The sequence below is a fragment of the Symphodus melops genome (assembly GCF_947650265.1).
Source record: "Symphodus melops genome assembly, contig: scaffold_359, whole genome shotgun sequence".
Lineage (NCBI taxonomy): Eukaryota > Metazoa > Chordata > Actinopteri > Labriformes > Labridae > Symphodus > Symphodus melops.
The window spans coordinates 1-20000 of NW_027636418.1; the positions used below are offsets into that span (position 1 = coordinate 1).

The following is a 20000-nucleotide window of genomic DNA, read 5'->3' on the forward strand; positions in this document are numbered from 1 at the left end:
GTCTTTCTGTGTAAATAGCTCTTGTTATAACGTGGACACCTGCGGCTCAGGGTCCAACACGTTTATTGGTTGTTTTGTTTGTATGTCGGCCATTTGTAACCCGTCTTGCTGTGATTGGTCGCGTACCTGTTGGCGCTCTCTTGCGAGACTCGCCATGTGAGGTCTTGGTGTTTGGTGCCAGGATTTCATGGCTTAGACGGGCACTGACTCGACTCCCCAGCGCGAGGGGGAGGTTTACCTCCAGATGCCTTCCCTGAGGGGGGTGTGGCCTTCTTCCCCGAGGACCTGTGATTGGACAGAATCAGTATGACAGTAAGGTGGGATCAGGGCTGCAGTAAACTGGAATAATAGGAAAGACACTGACTTTGACGATGAGATTTTCCTGAAGCGCTGCTGTTCTTGGGCGTGGCCATTTGACTTTTTGGTGTGGTCTGCTGACCTTTGGGCATGGCCCCTTGGCTCTTACCTCTTTGGGGCGGGGCCGTGCTCTTTTTTGTGCTGCTGATTAAGAATTCAGAGAAGTTTTTTCAGACTGATCTCAGTTCAGTTAGAAAATCACTTTTTACAAACTCACCTCAAAGCAACTTCCTCCTCCTCTTCCTCCTCCTCCTCCTCCTCTGTCTCCTCCTCTTCCTCTTCTGACTCCTCCTCATCCTCTTCCTCTTGTTCTTCATCATCTTCTTCTTCTTCCTCATCGATAGAAGAGCGCTGACGGGACGGGACTCGGCTGGATCTCTGTTTGGGTCGACAGTCTGGACAGAACCAGTCTCCCTCCGGAACAGCCTGAGACATGAACAGAGATTTATTTCATCGAGAGCAACAAACAGGTCAGAGGCGGGGCCTCAGTGGGTGTGGCTTCTTTACCTTGAGGGGGGCCTTAGAAAGTGGGTGTGGTTTCTTTACCTTAAGGCGGGGCCTTAGAAAGTGGGTGTGGTTACTTTGCCTTAAGGCGGGGCCTTAGAAAGTGGGTGTGGTTACTTTGCCTTAAAGCGGGGCCTTAGAAAGTGGGTGTGGTTACTTTACCTTAAGGAGGGGCCTCAGGCAGTGGGTGTGGTTTCTTTACCTTAAGGCGGGGCCTCAGGCAGTGGGTGTTGTTTATTTGCCTTAAGGCGGGGCCTCAGGCAGTGGGTGTGGTTTATTTACCTTAAGGCGGGGCCTCAGGCAGTGGGTGTTGTTTATTTGCCTTAAGGCGGGGCCTCAGGCAGTGGGTGTGGTTTATTTACCTTAAGGCGGGGCCTCAGGCAGTGGGTGTGGTTTATTTACCTTAAGGCAGGGCCTCAGGCAGTGGGTGTGGTTTATTTACCTTAAGGCGGGGCCTCAGGCAGTGGGTGTGGTTTATTTACCTTAAGGCGGGGCCTCAGGCAGTGGGTGTGGTGTCCGCGGTCACAGCCGTCACACAGCAGCATGTTGTCTGCGTCACCTTTGCGTCTGCAAATGCGACAGCGGGCGTTGAGGACGGAGCGAGACCACAGGATGCTGCGTTCCAAAGTGGACAGGTGGACAAATACCTGGAGACACAGGAGACGTTCTGATTGAACACTCTGAAGACCTCGTTTGAGCCACATTCTTCAGATATATAATTTGTCTGTCTCACCTGAGACAAACTGGAGGAGGACTGGAGAGACTCCCTCCATCGCTCCAACACCGTCTTACAGACCCGCCCACTGTCACTGCCATCTGACACACACACACACACACACACACATTGATATTTGTTTATGTGATGACATCATTTCCCATGAAACAGGAAGTCATACCGTCACTCGCCAGGTCCTCGTCCTTCTTCTTGTTTTTCTTGGTCTTCTGGTCTTTCTTCGAGTCTTCCTCACCTGTCGGAGGGACACACTCATTAACACATACACACCTGTCTCAGGTTATCTCCTTACTAGACCATTCTGGAAACATTCACTTTTCCAGGCTGTTCCAAAACTTTCCAGGGCTGGAGAGAGACTCACCCAGCGGAGCTTTAAGGAAGCGCCTCTCGATGCCTTCCTCGATGTGAACAAGAACCTGAGCCAGAACTCGAACCACGCTGCTGACTACCTGAGGAGTCCCGCTTCCCGAGGCCCCGCCCTCCGATTTAAGCTCCTGCAGCCTGATGCACACAGAACACGCACACACGTTAGAACACACAAACATGTCGGCGTAGAACCTTAACACACACACATCTGCTCACAGACACGAACAGGAAGAAGAAGTCAGTGGTCATTCAGATGGCGCCCCCTGCAGGCAGATCAGTGTAGTGAAGGTTTATAAACATGTCTGTCTGAGTCTGTACCTGTCTCTGGCTCTCAGGTGAACAGACTCCGCCTCCATGGCCTCCACTCGTCCATTCATCTCCCCGTTCTCTCTCCCGTCTGAACTCAGCAGCTCGTAGTTTCCTGCCTCCAGTGCGGAGCGCCACACCTTTCTGTCCATCACCTGTCCGGCCGAGAGACACGTCGGTCAGTTAGTACAGGTGAGCTTACGTGCCGAGTGTTCTCCTGTAAGTGTGAGCGTACCTTCAGAGTTCCCAGAGTTCCCTGGTGGATTCGGTCTTCGATGTCCATCAACAGGTCTCTCAGGCGACCCTCCATCAGAGTCTCAGCAGCAGCAGTGCATTCTGGGACAGATCGCGAGGACTCCGGATCAACTGAACAAACAGATCAGGTGTTTTTATCTGTGTCTATGGTATGCACTTCTCTACATCTACCTGTGCTCTCACCTGTATACATCGACCTGTGCTCTCACCTGTATACATCGACCTGTATACATCTACCTGTGCTCTCACCTGTATACATCGACCTGTGCTCTCACCTGTATACATCGACCTGTGCTCTCACCTGTATACATCGACCTGTATACATCTACCTGTGCTCTCACCTGTATACATCGACCTGTGCTCTCACCTGTATACATCTACCTGTGCTCTCACCTGTATACATCTACCTGTATACATCTACCTGTGCTCTCACCTGTATACATCTACCTGTGCTCTCACCTGTATACATCTACCTGTGCTCTCACCTGTATACATCTACCTGTATACATCTACCTGTGCTCTCACCTGTATACATCTACCTGTGCTCTCACCTGTATACATCTACCTGTGCTCTCACCTGTATACATCTACCTGTGCTCTCACCTGTATACATCTACCTGTATACATCTACCTGTGCTCTCACCTGTATACATCTACCTGTGCTCTCACCTGTATACATCTACCTGTATACATCTACCTGTGCTCTCACCTGTATACATCTACCTGTGCTCTCACCTGTATACATCTACCTGTGCTCTCACCTGTATACATCTACCTGTGCTCTCACCTGTATACATCTACCTGTGCTCTCACCTGTATACATCTACCTGTATACATCTACCTGTGCTCTCACCTGTATACATCTACCTGTGCTCTCACCTGTATACATCTACCTGTGCTCTCACCTGTATACATCGACCTGTGCTCTCACCTGTATACATCTACCTGTGCTCTCACCTGTATACATCGACCTGTGCTCTCACCTGTATACATCTACCTGTGCTCTCACCTGTATACATCTACCTGTATACATCTACCTGTGCTCTCACCTGTATACATCTACCTGTGCTCTCACCTGTATACATCTACCTGTGCTCTCACCTGTATACATCTACCTGTATACATCTACCTGTGCTCTCACCTGTATACATCTACCTGTGCTCTCACCTGTATACATCTACCTGTGCTCTCACCTGTATACATCTACCTGTGCTCTCACCTGTATACATCTACCTGTATACATCTACCTGTGCTCTCACCTGTATACATCTACCTGTGCTCTCACCTGTATACATCTACCTGTATACATCTACCTGTGCTCTCACCTGTATACATCTACCTGTGCTCTCACCTGTGTGGCAGTACTTCTTGCTGTCACAGCTCTGCAGCAGCTGCGTCAGTCTGTCTCTCTCCTGCAGCAGCACCTCCTTTAAGCCGCTCTCTCGGTGACCTCGAGGGTTCAGAGCATCGATCAGCTGATCCAGCTCTTCCACTGAGCTGTAGAAGGCCCACTGGTTGGGACGTTTGAGTGGAGGCCCACAGTTGTGGATGGGGGCGGGGCTTGATCCAGCACTGTGTAGGAGGAGGGTGATTTTAGTGACATAGATCTATATCAAACAGACCAGAATCAATCCAACACTTACCCTCCTTCTGCTGGCTCCTCCTTCATGACCTCCTCCTCTTCCTCCATCTTCGTGCTGGCAGCATCCTGAGCAGGTGTCGGGTGTGGTTGCAGCATATCCTCCGTCAGGCCGAAGCAGTCTTCTTCTACAAACAGGGTGGAGGCTGAGGGGAAGAGCCAGTAGCGGCGGTACATCCGATCTTTGCCCAGAGGCAGGAGGCAGGTGCAGGCAGCCGCCTTCTGGATCCGCTCCTGCAGCTCTCGGACCTGCGAGGACGAACAAACACAGCGTTCAATGCAAAACGTCTTCACCTGCTTTCAACCGGAAATCAGTCCAACATAAATATATATTCACACCTTCTCCTGCTCCTTCTCCTGCTCCTCTGCAGTCAGGCTGGAAGGAGGGCAGGACGGGGGGGCGGCGTCCAAGGGCGGCGTCTGTTTCTCTTCCTGGTTGAGTTTAGCTGAAGAAGAGAGGAGACACTGAGGAGTCAGGACACACTGAGGAGTCAGGAGAGAGGACACACTGAGGAGTCAAGGAGACACTGAGGAGTCAGGAGACACTGAGGAGTCAGGAGAGAGGACACACTGAGGAGTCAGGAGAGAGGACACACTGAGGAGAGAGGACACACTGAGGAGTCAGGAGAGAGGACACACTGAGGAGTCAGGAGAGAGGACACACTGAGGAGTCAGGAGAGAGGAGACACTGAGGAGTCAGGAGAGAGGACACACTGAGGAGTCAGGAGACACTGAGGAGTCAGGAGAGAGGACACACTGAGGAGTCAAGGAGACACTGAGGAGTCAGGAGACACTGAGGAGTCAGGAGAGAGGACACACTGAGGAGTCAGGAGAGAGGACACACTGAGGACTCAGGAGAGAGGACACACTGAGGAGTCAGGAGAGAGGAGACACTGAGGAGTCAGGAGAGAGGACACACTGAGGAGTCAGGAGAGAGGACACACTGAGGAGTCAGGAGAGAGGACACACTGAGGAGTCAGGAGAGAGGACACACTGAGGAGTCAGGAGAGAGGACACACTGAGGAGTCAGGAGAGAGGAGACACTGAGGAGTCAGGAGAGAGGACACACTGAGGAGTCAGGAGAGAGGAGACACTGAGGAGTCAGGAGAGAGGAGACACTGAGGAGTCAGGAGAGAGGACACACTGAGGAGTCAGGAGAGAGGACACACTGAGGAGTCAGGAGAGAGGACACACTGAGGAGTCAGGAGAGATTCAGGGGGATATTTCCTGTTACCTTTAATCTTCTTATTTTTCTGCACCTCCTCCAGGTCGAGGTTCTCTGGACTCCCACTGCAGACACAAACATGTTCAAGGTTCACAGCAGATTTAGAAGGTCTTTTAAATCAGAGCTGTGGAAGCATTTTATATCCAAGACAGAAAGAGGTGAGAAGATAACAGGCGAGACGAGTGTGACAGTAAGAAGAACTCCATGACACTGCCAACATGATGCAGCATGTAATGCTCCAATCACCTCCTCTCGATGAGACAACACAACTCTGTCTCATGTTACAGAAATCCTATTGGATCATTGGGTGAAACTGTATATTCCTTCGGTTCCATGTTCCTCCCCTCTACCTGTTTGTCTGGAGTCCTCCCTTCACCTCCTGCTCCTTCAGTTTCTCCTCCTGCTCCTTCAGTTTCTCCTCCTTCTGCTTCAGCCTCTGCTCCTGCTCTCTCAGCTTCTCCTCTTTACGCTGACGGACTCTGAAAGACAGAAAGACGAGAAGGTTACTTCCTGCTTTCATTCATGTCTATGGAAGCCTCGTGTGTACCTGCTCACACCAAGCCTCCCATCAAAGGCTTAATGTGTGTGTACCCGTGTTCACTGTGTGTGTACCTGTGTGTGTACCTGTGTGTGTACCTGCTCACACCAACCCTCCCATCAAAGGCTTAATGTGTGTGTACCCGTGTTCACTGTGTGTGTACCTGTGTGTGTACCTGTGTGTGTACCTGCTCACACCAACCCTCCCATCAAAGGCTTAATGTGTGTGTACCCGTGTTCACTGTGTGTGTACCTGTGTGTGTACCTGTGTGTGTACCTGCTCACACCAAGCCTCCCATCAAAGGCTTAATGTGTGTGTACCTGTGTGTGTACCCGTGTGTGTACCCGTGTGTGTACCCGTGTGTGTACCCGTGTGTGTACCTGTGTTCACCTGTGTGTGTACCTGTGCGTGTACCTGTGTTCACTGTGTGTGTACCTGTGTTCACCTGTGTGTGTACCTGTGTGTGTACCTGTGTTCACTGTGTGTGTACCTGTGTTCACTGTGTGTGTGTGTGTACCCGTGTTCACTGTGTGTGTGTGTGTGTGTGTACCCGTGTTCACTGTGTGTGTGTGTGTGTACCCGTGTTCACTGTGTGTGTGTGTGTGTACCCGTGTTCACTGTGTGTGTGTGTGTACCCGTGTTCACTGTGTGTGTGTGTGTACCCGTGTTCACTGTGTGTGTGTGTGTGTACCCGTGTTCAGTGTGTGTGTACCCGTGTTCACTGTGTGTGTGTGTACCCATGTTCACTGTGTGTGTGTGTACCCGTGTTCACTGTGTGTGTGTGTGTACCCGTGTTCACTGTGTGTACCCGTGTTCACTGTGTGTGTGTGTGTGTACCCGTGTTCACTGTGTGTGTGTACCCGTGTTCACTGTGTGTGTGTGTGTGTGTGTACCCGTGTTCACTGTGTGTGTGTGTGTACCCGTGTTCACTGTGTGTGTGTGTGTGTGTGTGTACCCGTGTTCACTGTGTGTGTGTGTGTGTGTGTGTACCCGTGTTCACTGTGTGTGTGTGTACCCGTGTTCACTGTGTGTGTGTGTGTACCCGTGTTCACTGTGTGTGTGTGTGTACCCGTGTTCACTGTGTGTGTACCCGTGTTCACTGTGTGTGTGTGTGTACCCGTGTTCACTGTGTGTGTGTGTGTACCCGTGTTCACTGTGTGTGTGTACCCGTGTTCACTGTGTGTGTGTGTACCCGTGTTCACTGTGTGTGTGTACCCGTGTTCACTGTGTGTGTGTGTGTACCCGTGTTCACTGTGTGTGTACCCGTGTTCACTGTGTGTGTGTACCCGTGTTCACTGTGTGTGTGTGTGTGTGTGTGTGTACCCGTGTTCACTGTGTGTGTGTGTGTGTGTGTGTACCCGTGTTCACTGTGTGGTGTGTGTACCCGTGTTCACTGTGTGTGTGTGTGTACCCGTGTTCACTGTGTGTGTGTGTGTGTACCCGTGTTCACTGTGTGTGTGTGTGTGTACCCGTGTTCACTGTGTGTGTGTGTGTGTACCCGTGTTCACTGTGTGTGTGTGTGTGTGTACCCGTGTTCACTGTGTGTGTGTACCCGTGTTCACTGTGTGTGTGTGTGTGTGTACCCGTGTTCACTGTGTGTGTGTGTGTGTGTACCCGTGTTCACTGTGTGTGTGTGTGTACCCGTGTTCACTGTGTGTGTGTACCTGTATGCCGCCTCCTCTCTCTCTCGGCGGTGTTGTTCAGATCTGATTTCTCTCAGTTCCTGTCTGGCGGCTCGTTGATCCTCCACACAGTCTTCAATCAGATCTCTGCTGGACGCCAACGTCAGCAACTTCCCCAACAGAGCCTGCAGGATCCTCAGCTTCTCCCCTAAACACACCAAGAACCAGTTCATAAGGCGACTCATCAGAAACACATTTACTGTTCTAATGGCAGCTGTGATCTGACCTGGTGTCAGGTCGTAAACCGCCGTGTTAGACAGTCTCTTCAGTAGCGACGGCTCGGCCAACCGCAGCTCAACACACGGGTCGTCCATCAGCGTAAACCCGCCCTGCTTCTGGTAGCGGAATTTGGCATTGCCATGGTAACAGTCGGCCCCGGACGCCAGGATATGAAGCCGCAGGATTTCTGACAAGGTGCAGCTGTCCAGGTCGAGCTGCTTCAGACTGCAGCCCTGATAAAGCTGCGGCCAGGCGGCAGCCAACGAGGCCACAGCGCTCAGAGCCGACTGAGTGGCGTCAGAATCATCCTCCAGAGCCTCGGACAGGTCTGTGCATGAACAACACAGGACAGGAAACCACAGAAATATCTTTCAGTTCTACTGGATCACTCTCTTCTGTTTGACCATTCACATGAAGCATTTTTACACCGACACAATTTGTGCGTCTTACCTTCAACCTGGTCTTTAGCCACCTCCTCCTGCTCCTCATCCAGAGCCTGAAAGATGGCCGACAGGAAGAAGAACAGCAGCTCGCACAGAGGACCTTCAGGGTCAGAGCCAACCAGAGCCTCCTCCAGCACCTCTGTGGAGAGAGAACACAACATGTGACCGAACAAAGTCATTAAAAAGGTTCTTCTTATACCAGGACCGTCTGCAAGAACAGCACACACTGAGCATGTGGCGTCCCGGCCGACTCCACTCTGTAAGGCTGTTAGCCTCCGACCGTCAGCTGACTTCACATCACAGTTTCTACATGCAGGCCGTCAGTACGCAGTGGAAACACTTAACCAGCAGGAGGGACTGAAGGCTGGAGGTGCTAGCACTGCTAACGTTAGCCACACTCTGTTTGCCCATTAGTCGTTAGGAACACAAGAGAACCGGAGCACAACGGGTCCTGGTGTTCTTAAAGAACATGTTCTAACCCAGAGAGACTCCATCGGGGAACTCATCCTTCAGGTCAAAGACCTCCCCGAAGGCGCGCAGGAACTCCAGAACCATGAGAGCTTCCCCAAAGAGCTCTGCAGGAAGACGGGTCTTCACCGGTACTGGACTGGGCAGCTCCTGGAAGAACAGATCCTGGATCAGTCCATCTTCTTCACTCATCAGGATTTATTTATATTTCTGTGGTGCCTTCACTGACCTTCAGGTCCTCACACTCCATATCCTCTCGGGGTTTGTTCCACAGTTTCAGTCGTTCAGCGTACTTCTTCTTCTCCTCCTTCAGCTTTTCTCGTTCCTGTCGGAACATTTCAAACTTTAAATTACACAAAAACTGAAGTGTGAAGATGAGGACGCTCTCGACGTGACCCACCCGCTCCTTCTCCAGCTTCCTGCGCTCCTTCTCCTCCCTCCTCTTCTGCTTCTCCTCCTCAAACCTCTTCCTGTGCTCCTCCTTCAGCCTCTCTCTGTCCTCCCTCTCTCTCCTCTTGGCCTCCTGCACCTCCTCCTTCTCCTTCTTCAGACGAGCTCTGTCCTGAGCTGAAGCTGCCATCTCTTCTCTCTGCTGCAGCAGCTTCAGCTTCTCTGCAGCTTTGAGCAGCGACGAGCCCGCCTGTGAACACAGAACATCATGACCCTGACTCCTCCCACTGAGCAGGAACAACCAATCAAAACACAGACTCATGTGTCATGACAGGAGGAACATTTCATCAGTCATGAGATGTAAAGGTGGCTCTCACCTGTCCAGGTGAACCCCGGACTGCTCCTTTAGAGGGGGGGCTGAAGGGGAACAGGGGGGGCTCATCAGGGAAGAACTGAGAGAACGTTTGTTCAGACAAGCCGAACTTCACCACTGTCGAGGACTGACACAGGAAGTCATCATCAGACCATGTGACCAACAACAGGAGAGCTTGTTTTAGTGAACAGAGAGTGTGTGTGTGTGTGTGTGTGTGTGTGTGTGTGTGTGTGTGTGTGTGTGTGTGTCACCTTCAGTGTGATGGTCCCGTTCTGAGGCTCACAGTGCTGCTTAAACAGGAGCTTCAGTTTCTCTCTGGACACCAGGGTCTTCCTGCGACTACACACACACACACACACACACACACACACACACACACACACACACACACTAAGAGATTAGTGTGTATCTGACACATACGCGTGTATGACAGCGTGTCAGCCTGATTCGATCGTTTCCTGTGTGAACGCCCAGGAGCACACGATGCACCTTTTTAACCCCGACGCCATGTTTCTATTTTCCTGTTGTGTAGAAAGGAGGGCGCTCTACGAGGCGCTGACACTCTCTCTCCTCCCTCAGCAGAGAGGACAAGTGGAGACAACCTAATATCCACATCCTGATTGACCTTTGACCTGTGTCAACACCTGAAGAAAAATGCCGAGTCGTTTAATGGTGAGCCTCTGAAAGCACCACACTTCAGTTTATCCACCTTCACAATAAAAGCACCACACTTCAGTTTGTCCACCTTCACAATAAAAGCACCACACTTCAGTTTGTCCACCATCACAATAAAAACACCACACTTCAGTTTATCCACCTTCACAATAAAAACACCACACTTCAGTTTGTCCACCTTCACAATAAAAGCACCACACTTCAGTTTGTCCACCTTCACAATAAATGCACCACACTTCAGTTTGTCCACCTTCAAAATAAAGGCACCACACTTCAGTTTGTCCACCTTCAAAATAAAGGCACCACACTTCAGTTTGTCCACCTTCACAATAAAAGCACCACACTTCAGTTTGTCCACCTTCAAAATAAAATCACCACACTTCAGTTTGTCCACCTTCAAAATAAAGGCACCACACTTCAGTTTGTCCACCTTCACAATAAAAGCACCACACTTCAGTTTGTCCACCTTCACAATAAATGCACCACACTTCAGTTTGTCCACCTTCAAAATAAAGGCACCACACTTCAGTTTGTCCACCTTCAAAATAAAGGCACCACACTTCAGTTTGTCCACCTTCACAATAAAAGCACCACACTTCAGTTTGTCCACCTTCAAAATAAAATCACCACACTTCAGTTTGTCCACCTTCAAAATAAAGGCACCACACTTCAGTTTGTCCACCTTCACAATAAAAGCACCACACTTCAGTTTGTCCACCTTCAAAATAAAGGTACCACACTTCAGTTTGTCCACCTTCACAATAAAAGCACCACACTTCAGTTTGTCCACCTTCAAAATAAAAGCACCACACTTCAGTTTGTCCACCTTCACAATAAAAGCACCACACTTCAGTTTGTCCACCTTCAAAATAAAGGCACCACACTTCAGTTTGTCCACCTTCAAAATAAAAGCACCACACTTCAGTTTGTCCACCTTCAAAATAAATCAAATCAAACTTTATTTATAAAGCGCTTTTCATACTTTTAAAAGTAGCACAAAGTGCTTTACATGTTAACATCACATTAAAATCACATTAAAATCACATTAAAATCATTCCCACCCTCCCCCCATCCCCCACGCATACAGACAGTATCATACTCACAGTCACTCCACGCTCCAACACACATGCGCAGACCTAAACCCATACACACACATGCACACACACCAGCATCAATGATATGGACAGAAGGCTGAGTACGGATGAACCAGGTAAGTAAACGCCAAAGAGGAGCCGTCTGCATCGAGAGCGGCAGATCGGCCGCGGCCATCAGGGGCACCACACTTCAGTTTGTCCACCTTCAAAATAAAAGCACCACACTTTAGTTTGTCCACCTTCACAATAAAAGCACCACACTTCAGTTTGTCCACCTTCAAAATAAAGGCACCACACTTCAGTTTGTCCACCTTCAAAATAAAGGCACCACACTTCAGTTTGTCAACCTTCAAAATAAAGGCACCACACTTCAGTTTGTCCACCTTCAAAATAAAAGCACCACACTTCAGTTTGTCCACCTTCAAAATAAAAGCACCACACTTCAGTTTGTCCACCTTCAAAATAAAGGCACCACACTTCAGTTTGTCCACCTTCAAAATAAAGGCACCACACTTCAGTTTGTCCACCTTCAAAATAAAAGCACCACACTTCAGTTTGTCCACCTTCAAAATAAAAGCACCACACTTCAGTTTGTCCACCTTCACAATAAAAGCACCACACTTCAGTTTGTCCACCTTCAAAATAAAGGCACCACACTTCAGTTTGTCCACCTTCACAATAAAAGCACCACACTTCAGTTTGTCCACCTTCAAAATAAAGGTACCACACTTCAGTTTGTCCACCTTCACAATAAATGCACCACACTTCAGTTTGTCCACCTTCAAAATAAAAGCACCACACTTCAGTTTGTCCACCTTCACAATAAAAGCACCACACTTCAGTTTGTCCACCTTCAAAATAAAGGCACCACACTTCAGTTTGTCCACCTTCAAAATAAAGGCACCACACTTCAGTTTGTCAACTTTCAAAATAAAGGCACCACACTTCAGTTTGTCCACCTTCAAAATAAAAGCACCACACTTCAGTTTGTCCACCTTCAAAATAAAAGCACCACACTTCAGTTTGTCCACCTTCAAAATAAAGGCACCACACTTCAGTTTGTCCACCTTCAAAATAAAGGCACCACACTTCAGTTTGTCAACCTTCAAAATAAAGGCACCACACTTCAGTTTGTCCACCTTCAAAATAAAAGCACCACACTTCAGTTTGTCCACCTTCAAACTAAAGGCACCACACTTCAGTTTGTCCACCTTCACAATAAAAGGCACCACACTTCAGTTTGTCCACCTTCAAAATAAAAGCACCACACTTCAGTTTGTCCACCTTCAAAATAAAAGCACCACACTTCAGTTTGTCCACCTTCAAAATAAAAGCACCACACTTCAGTTTGTCCACCTTCAAAATAAAAGCACCACACTCCAGTTTGTCCACCTTCAAAATAAAGGCACCACACTTCAGTTTGTCCACCTTCAAAATAAAAGCACCACACTTCAGTTTGTCCACCTTCAAAATAAAGGCACCACACTTCAGTTTGTCCACCTTCAAAATAAAAGCACCACACTCCAGTTTGTCCACCTTCAAAATAAAGGCACCACACTTCAGTTTGTCCACCTTCAAAATAAAGGCACCACACTTCAGTTTGTCCACCTTCAAAATAAAAGCACCACACTCCAGTTTGTCCACCTTCAAAATAAAGGCACCACACTTCAGTTTGTCCACCTTCAAACTAAAGGCACCACACTTCAGTTTGTCCACCTTCACAATAAAAGGCACCACACTTCAGTTTGTCCACCTTCACAATAAAAGGCACCACACTTCAGTTTGTCCACCTTCAAAATAAAAGCACCACACTTCAGTTTGTCCACCTTCAAAATAAAAGCACCACACTTCAGTTTGTCCACCTTCAAAATAAAAGCACTACACGTTTACGAGAGGAAACTGAACTTCAGAGCTGATCATGAAATATTTCATGAATGCAGAGTTGTGTGTGATGAACACACACACACACACACCTGAGCTGGTTGGCTTTCACAGTGAACGGCTCGCTGTGCTCGTCCTTCATCATCCTCACTGTGTATTTAAACACTGACGGGTTCAGAGACTTCTTCTTCTTCCTGCTGACACACAAACACAACTCCCGTTTGTTACCATGGCAACACACACAAAAGCCCTAAACACCCGACATTTCAGACAAACTCCTGAACTTCAAACACGCGGCATCAAAAAGAACAGTGTAGCAAACGCTGGCGACCTTTGAACTTTGACACACTCACCCGTTGACCTGTGCTGTGGGACTCTGGAAGTCTTTGCTCTCCTCGTCGCTGTCGCTGATCACGATAGTGTCACCGTCAGCTGGTTTGGGGTGACCGTTAACGGCTGGCGCTCCGTTAGCGCTTGCATGAGGAGAGTGAACCTGCAGGATCTGACACACATGTCTACACACACACACACACACACACACACACACACACACACACACACACACACACACACACACACACACACACACACACACACACACACACACACACACACACACACACACACACACACACACACACACACACACACACACACACACACACAATGAGATCAAACAGTTCACAGAGTGTCTTCAGAATAGACTCGTATGTTCACAACATGTCCTTTGCTCAGAGATCTTCAGGATGTTATTTTAAACAGGAAGAGGACTCCTTCTAATATACGTCCTCTGACAACATGGAGGATTGCTGCAGAGTAACACACACAGCGGTGTTACAGTACCTGGCTCCGCTGCGTACTGAGACGTCCACGGTCTCTCCGGGGAAGAAGCGGTCTTTGACAAAGGTGTAGACGTCCTCGCAGAGTTCTGACAGTCTGCAGCGGCGGCTCAGAGCAGCCAGGTGGAGCAGAGGAACCACCAGGGATGATGGAAAGCTCTGTAGGCTCTGCTTCGCCCGCCGCTCGCTCTCCACCGCTTCCAGGTAAGTCAGGCCGGCTCGGCCCGTCAGAGCGCAGCTCCACACCAGACTGTTACAGAGGATGGTGCGCTCGAAAAACTCACTGAGGAGAAATCAGAGGAGTGAGAGCTCCCGTCAGACACAAAGATGGGTAATACTTTAGACTGTAGCGGGTAGAAGAGTCTGTAGACTGTGATATGATTCTGTTTGTTACCATGGCAACAGAAATACGATTCATAAGACCCGTTTCCACACAGCAGTCCGGTACGGATCAGTTCAGTAAAGTCTGGTCCTGTTTGTGTTTCCACTGACACTCGGGCCATATCTGGTAGGCGGCGTGTAAGGCTGAAGGCTGCGTGCGGCGAGGACAAATACACACGGAAACAACCGTCTGTTTAAACATGGCGAGGTCGTGTTCGCCGCTGTCACACAGGAAGTGACCATTCTTTCAACCAATCAACAGACTGCAGTGTTTCGCTCCACTTTTTAGGGTCATATTCTTGGCATCCCAACAGACGGGTCCAAACAGCGGGACGGTACGGATCGGTTATTTGGGAATCTTTAGTCGATGGAAACGCCGCGTGTGCTGAACCGAACCGACCCGCTCGGTGGAAACGAGGCTTCAGACACCGGATGTTGGACACGTTACTGAGTCTCAGACGACGTTGTCCCGCAGACTTTCTAAACTGTACTAAGAGTTCACGAGTTCACCTGTCAGAGGTCAGACGCCTCTGTTTGAAACCCCGCTGACAGGCAGCACGCCACGTGACTCCGCCTTCCTTCATTTAATATTCATTCTTCAGGGCCTTGCTCAAAAGGCATCTCGACAGTGCTAGGGAAGTTACCCAGCAACTCTCCAGCAACCAGACCAGTTTCTAGACTTCGTCCGCACCGGCACCTGCGTTCCTCCAGACTGCTGCCGCCATCATCCGTTAAAGATAATTGTGAAGATGTCTGGCATCACCGAGCCGCCCTGAGGTCAAAGGTCACACCTCCAGAGGACTTTTAAATCTTTAAACTCAGTTTGTACTGAGAGAGAGTACTGTAACTCAACACCACGTCACTTCCTGTTCGTTTACCTGAAAATAATTAAACTCGAGTATAAAGTTAGAGTTGATTTATTTCATGTTGGAGTTTCAGCTGATGGATGAACACTGGATGAGTTTTTATTTTACCTGTGTGACGTCACAGTCCACCTGGGAGGGCTCTCTGACGTCACACAGGTGAGGTGTCCGCGGGTCTCAGCTAACGGCTACAAGTCGCTGGGCTAACTGTTAGCTCACAAGGCTAACAGCGGCTAGCTGACTTTAGCTCAGGCGGCTAGCTGACTTCAGCTAACAGTACACCTGTCCTCGAGGTGTGTGACAGCAGGTACCTGGAGGAGGAGTTTACTCTCCGTGTTCACACGTCATCACCTGTTTGTTCAGCTCAGGTAACTTTTAATCAAACTCTGAAAAAGTTGCTTTTGTTTGTCGCGTCTGGAAGTCTGAACATTTGATCTGGAACCAACCCGGGACCCGGCTCCGAGGTGAGCCCGGCTCCGAGGTGAGCCAGGTGAGCTCTCAGGTACTCACTCGTAGCTTCTGAAGATCTCATGGGTGATCTTACAGAGGAAGACCTCCTCGTCCGGCCTCAGGTCCGCCGGAGGTCTCTGCCTGCTGAAGGCTCTCCTGTGGAGGAGCGGCATGTCTCAGGTCCGGATCCACCGGCTGCTCTGTGGGGGGGGGGGAGGAGGGAAACCGGCTTATACACACATAAACTCCCGTTAAACTCTCACACACTCTCCCGGTACACTTTACCGGCAGCCCTGAGGCGGGAACACGGAGCGGAGCGCGTGCGGAGCGGCGCGGGTCTTTTGTTAGACTCGGAGATAATCTGCCCACATGGAGAGGAGCCGCTCTCACACACACACACACACACACACACTCTGTTTACAGCACACACACACACACCCTGTTCACACTCACACACTCTACGACACCACACACACCGGCTGTGGCGGCCGTTACCGAGCTGTGTACCGATGAAGTGATAATCCGCCGTTAGGATGAAGAAGAAGAAGTCCCGGGCTCAGAGCCGCTCGCGGCTTGTTGACCAAGTTTTAAACCGCTTCACGGACCCGCTGCGAGCTCGGAAACCGCAGTGCTGCTTCCATACAGTCACGTTTAAAACGTGTTTCTCTCACATCTCTTTAGTTTGAGTGAATAATAAATACAGAAAATGAACTTTAATGGTAACCAAAGCGTTAGATTCTTATTTCTTTAACTTTATTTTAAACAAGCCAATGTTTCCAGAACATGTCTCAGGCAAAGTGTCAATATCACCGACAACTCTAGAATTCATTTATTTTAATAATGTATTAGTTTATCTAGCGCTTTTCTCAAAGACAAAACCAACAACAAATAAACAAAAAGAAGTCATGTAAGAGGGGAGACATACAAAACAATTTGGGTCTTTAAGGGTCCATGTACTGGGTCTTTAACTGTTGTAAGTTTTTCAATTACTGTTTTACTCAAAATGATATAAATACATAAATTCAGAAATATTACAAACATAAAAAACATGAAAACCAGAAACCTTCCACATGAGGACTTTGTCTTGCGTCCCGTCTTCATGATTGACAGTTGATCTTTTTCCAATTAGTGGTATGTCCCCTGGACGCACCATGAGCAGTGAGTAAGTGGGCGGGGCTTCCACGTCCTCCGCAGCGTCGTTTGGCCGTCTGTCCTGCCGCTCCTCCGCTCTCAGCCAATGTTTGCCGCGGAAACGCTCGCGCTGCGTGTGCGCGAGGCAGACCGCTGTGATGAAACGGGCCGGTGACGTCAGAGGGGTTAACGGCAGGAAGTAGTGACGAGAAGACTGATGACGCAGAATGAGTGACAGCAGGAGGGGGAGGAGCTGTGTCGTCAGTAAATAAAATCAGCTGTTTAAAGATTTTGTATTATCCAATGGTTGAGAGGATCTTTTGTAAATAATTAATAATTCAGATTCATTTAGTAGTTTTTATTTAAATGACAACAAGGAGACAAAGTCATTCATCACAAATTGCAAGAAAAATGTCAAAATTGCACAAATAAGTTGGCAAAGTCTCTGTAGTACTTCTGATGTCCAGCAGGGGGATAAGTCAAATGTTAAGTTTATTCCCACACTAAACCTTTTTCTGAGAAGTTGATGGTCTCAGTCTGTAGTTTTAAGTCTTCCTCAACACAGCATGGTGTTCATCGAGTCAAGTTTGGTCCAATCAGAGTGAAAGAGACTGGCGAAGAGGGGAGGAGTCAGGAGCGGTGCTGTCTGGCAATGACTGGCTGCTATGACCAAAAAATAAAAGTCTCTGAGTTTGGTTGTATTAAAAGAAGCTATAAGAAGATAAGTGCTCATGTTTTCAGTTATGTTTCGTCCAAGGAAGTGACCAAATTTGGACAAGAAGGCGGAGCTAGAGGGGAGCGAGGGAAACTCTGCCCTCTTGTCCGAATTTGGTCACTTCTGCTTCCAAACACAACATCTCCTCGTCCTTCTGTTGAAGAAGAAAAGCCAAAATACCCCGCCCCTTCACCTAATAAAGGTCAAAGGTCGCTCAGGTGGTTAGGGTTCATTCCTCTGTGTGTGTGTGTGTGTGTGTGTGTGTGTGTGTTCTGATTCCTGAACGCTGTGGCACAAAGCAGCATGATAAGACCTGCCTTAAGAGACAGCATGTTAGAGAAACATGTCCCATCTGTTAACATGGAGGAGGCGGAGCTTATGAGCTCAGCAGGGGAGGGCTGAATGTGTGGGCTTCAGTCCTTGACAGCTGTTGCTCGCTCTCTCTTAATATATCAGGAGGTCTGTAGTCTGAGGAGGTTCAGCTCAGACGGGTCCAGATCAGAGGACTCTGTACAGGTGGATCAGTCTAAGAGAGTCTGGGTCTGAGTCTCTGCCCAGGTACACATCATAGTCCACAGGAAGCTCCTCCACCCAGCCCGGCTGCAGCGCCTCCTGCAGGTCACAGGAAGAAGGGAGTTATTTTTCTGTGGATCGCAGGACGTCACCATGGCGATCAGACGGCGTCCTGCTCGCTGAGGCGCCGCCTGTTTAAAACTCTGTCTCTGTCCACTTTCTCTCCCTCTCTCAATAAAGTTTAAATGTGTGTGTGTGTGTGTGTGTGTGTGTGTGTGTGTGTGTGTGTGTGTGTGTGTGTGTGTGTGTGTGTGTGTGTGTGTGTGTGTGTGTGTGTGTGTGTGTGTGTGTGTGTGTGTGTGTGTGCTTGTTACCTGCAGAGGGTTCAGACTCTCCTGCAGACTGGGGACTGTAACCAGCAGAGATCCTTTCTTCCTAAAGTTCTCCATGATGAACCTCCACGCCCTGAACACACACACACACACACGTCAATAAACAGTGTGTGTGTGTGTGTGTGTGTGTGTGTGTGTGGTTGTGTGGCTGACCTGACTTGTTGTGATGGTTCCATGAAGAACTCAAACACATTGTTCATGATGAGAACATCGGCGTTCTGCAGAAGAACGTTCTGCAGGCAGACGTCAGAGTGGAGAACCTGCAGGAGAGCAGACCTTCAGGAACACTTTAATGGTTCTAATGGTGTGTCATGGTTTCAGTGGTTCTAATGGTGTGTCATGGTTTCAGTGGTTCTCCTGGTGTGTCATGGCTTCAGTGGTTCTCCTGGTGTGTCATGGTTTCAGTGGTTCTCCTGGTGTGTCATGGTTTCAGTGGTTCTCCTGGTGTGTCATGGTTTCAGTGGTTCTCCTGGTGTGTCATGGCTTCAGTGGTTCTACTGGTGTGTCATGGCTTCAGTGGTTCTCCTGGTGTGTCATGGCTTCAGTGGTTCTCCTGGTGTGTCATGGCTTCAGTGGTTCTCCTGGTGTGTCATGGCTTCAGTGGTTCTCCTGGTGTGTCATGGTTTCAGTGGTTCTCCTGTCATTAACACTGGAGCTGTTGGAGTGATGCCTTCACTGTCTGTCAGGTGAGATCAGTAGAATTCTATCAGCATTAATTAATCACGATTAAGGTTTGAATTTAATGCGTGTATCCCTGTAGATAGTGGTCCTCAGTGTGTCTCTGTAGATAGTGGTCCTCAGTGTCTCTCTGTAGATAGTGGTCCTCAGTGTGTCTCTGTAGATAGTGGTCCTCAGTGTCTCTCTGTAGATAGTGGTCCTCAGTGTCTCCCTGTAGATAGTGGTCCTCAGTGTCTCCCTGTAGATAGTGGTCCTCAGTGTCTCCCTGTAGATAGTGGTCCTCAGTGTCTCCCTGTAGATAGTGGTCCTCAGTGTGTCTCTGTAGATAGTGGTCCTCAGTGTCTCTCTGTAGATAGTGGTCCTCAGTGTCTCTCTGTAGATAGTGGTCCTCAGTGTCTCTCTGTAGATAGTGGTCCTCAGTGTCTCTCTGTAGATAGTGGTCCTCAGTGTCTCTCTGTAGATAGTGGTCCTCAGTGTCTCTCTGTAGATAGTGGTCATCAGTGTCTCCCTGTAGATAGTGGTCATCAGTGTCTCCCTGTAGATAGTGGTCCTCAGTGTCTCTCTGTAGATAGTGGTCCTCAATGTCTCTCTGTAGATAGTGGTCCTCAGTGTCTCTCTGTAGATAGTGGTCCTCAGTGTCTCCCTGTAGATAGTGGTCCTCAGTGTCTCTCTGTAGATAGTGGTCCTCAGTGTCTCCCTGTAGATAGTGGTCCTCAGTGTCTCCCTGTAGATAGTGGTCCTCAGTGTCTCCCTGTAGATAGTGGTCCTCAGTGTCTCCCTGTAGATAGTGGTCCTCAGTGTCTCCCTGTAGATAGTGGTCCTCGGTGTCTCCCTGTAGATAGTGGTCCTCAGTGTCTCCCTGTAGATAGTGGTCCTCAGTGTCTCCCTGT

At 49.1% G+C, this 20000-nt stretch overlaps 2 protein-coding genes across 2 annotated transcripts in view; both read right to left on the reverse strand.

Annotated features, from left to right (window-relative positions):
- Positions 1-46: 46 nt before the first annotated feature.
- On the reverse strand, positions 47-16307 carry baz1a (bromodomain adjacent to zinc finger domain, 1A; the record flags this gene model as incomplete). The annotated part of the gene is made up of 26 exons (XM_079373366.1): positions 15742-16307; positions 13992-14270; positions 13502-13663; positions 13241-13342; positions 9750-9837; positions 9503-9625; positions 9136-9375; positions 8965-9060; positions 8747-8885; positions 8275-8406; positions 7832-8152; positions 7588-7753; positions 5736-5864; positions 5395-5450; positions 4500-4606; positions 4165-4409; positions 3873-4093; positions 2502-2632; positions 2279-2421; positions 1956-2095; positions 1758-1829; positions 1595-1677; positions 1344-1508; positions 575-783; positions 365-501; positions 47-285 (listed from the first exon to the last, which is right to left on the reverse strand). Exons 1-26 carry the CDS (start codon positions 15852-15854, stop codon positions 47-49), a joined length of 4038 nt encoding a protein of 1345 aa, XP_079229492.1. The 5' UTR covers positions 15855-16307.
- Positions 16308-17155: 848 nt separating this feature from the next.
- The window catches only part of LOC306819549 (uncharacterized protein), a 5733-nt gene continuing 2888 nt past the window's right edge, over positions 17156-20000 (reverse strand). The window contains exons 2-4 of the mRNA XM_079373365.1: positions 18586-18692; positions 18415-18505; positions 17156-18139 (exon numbers count right to left, since the gene is read on the reverse strand). Of these exons, the coding sequence (XP_079229491.1) occupies positions 18026-18139; positions 18415-18505; positions 18586-18692 (312 nt within the window). The 3' untranslated portion in view covers positions 17156-18025. The remainder of the gene's footprint in view (positions 18140-18414; positions 18506-18585; positions 18693-20000) is intronic.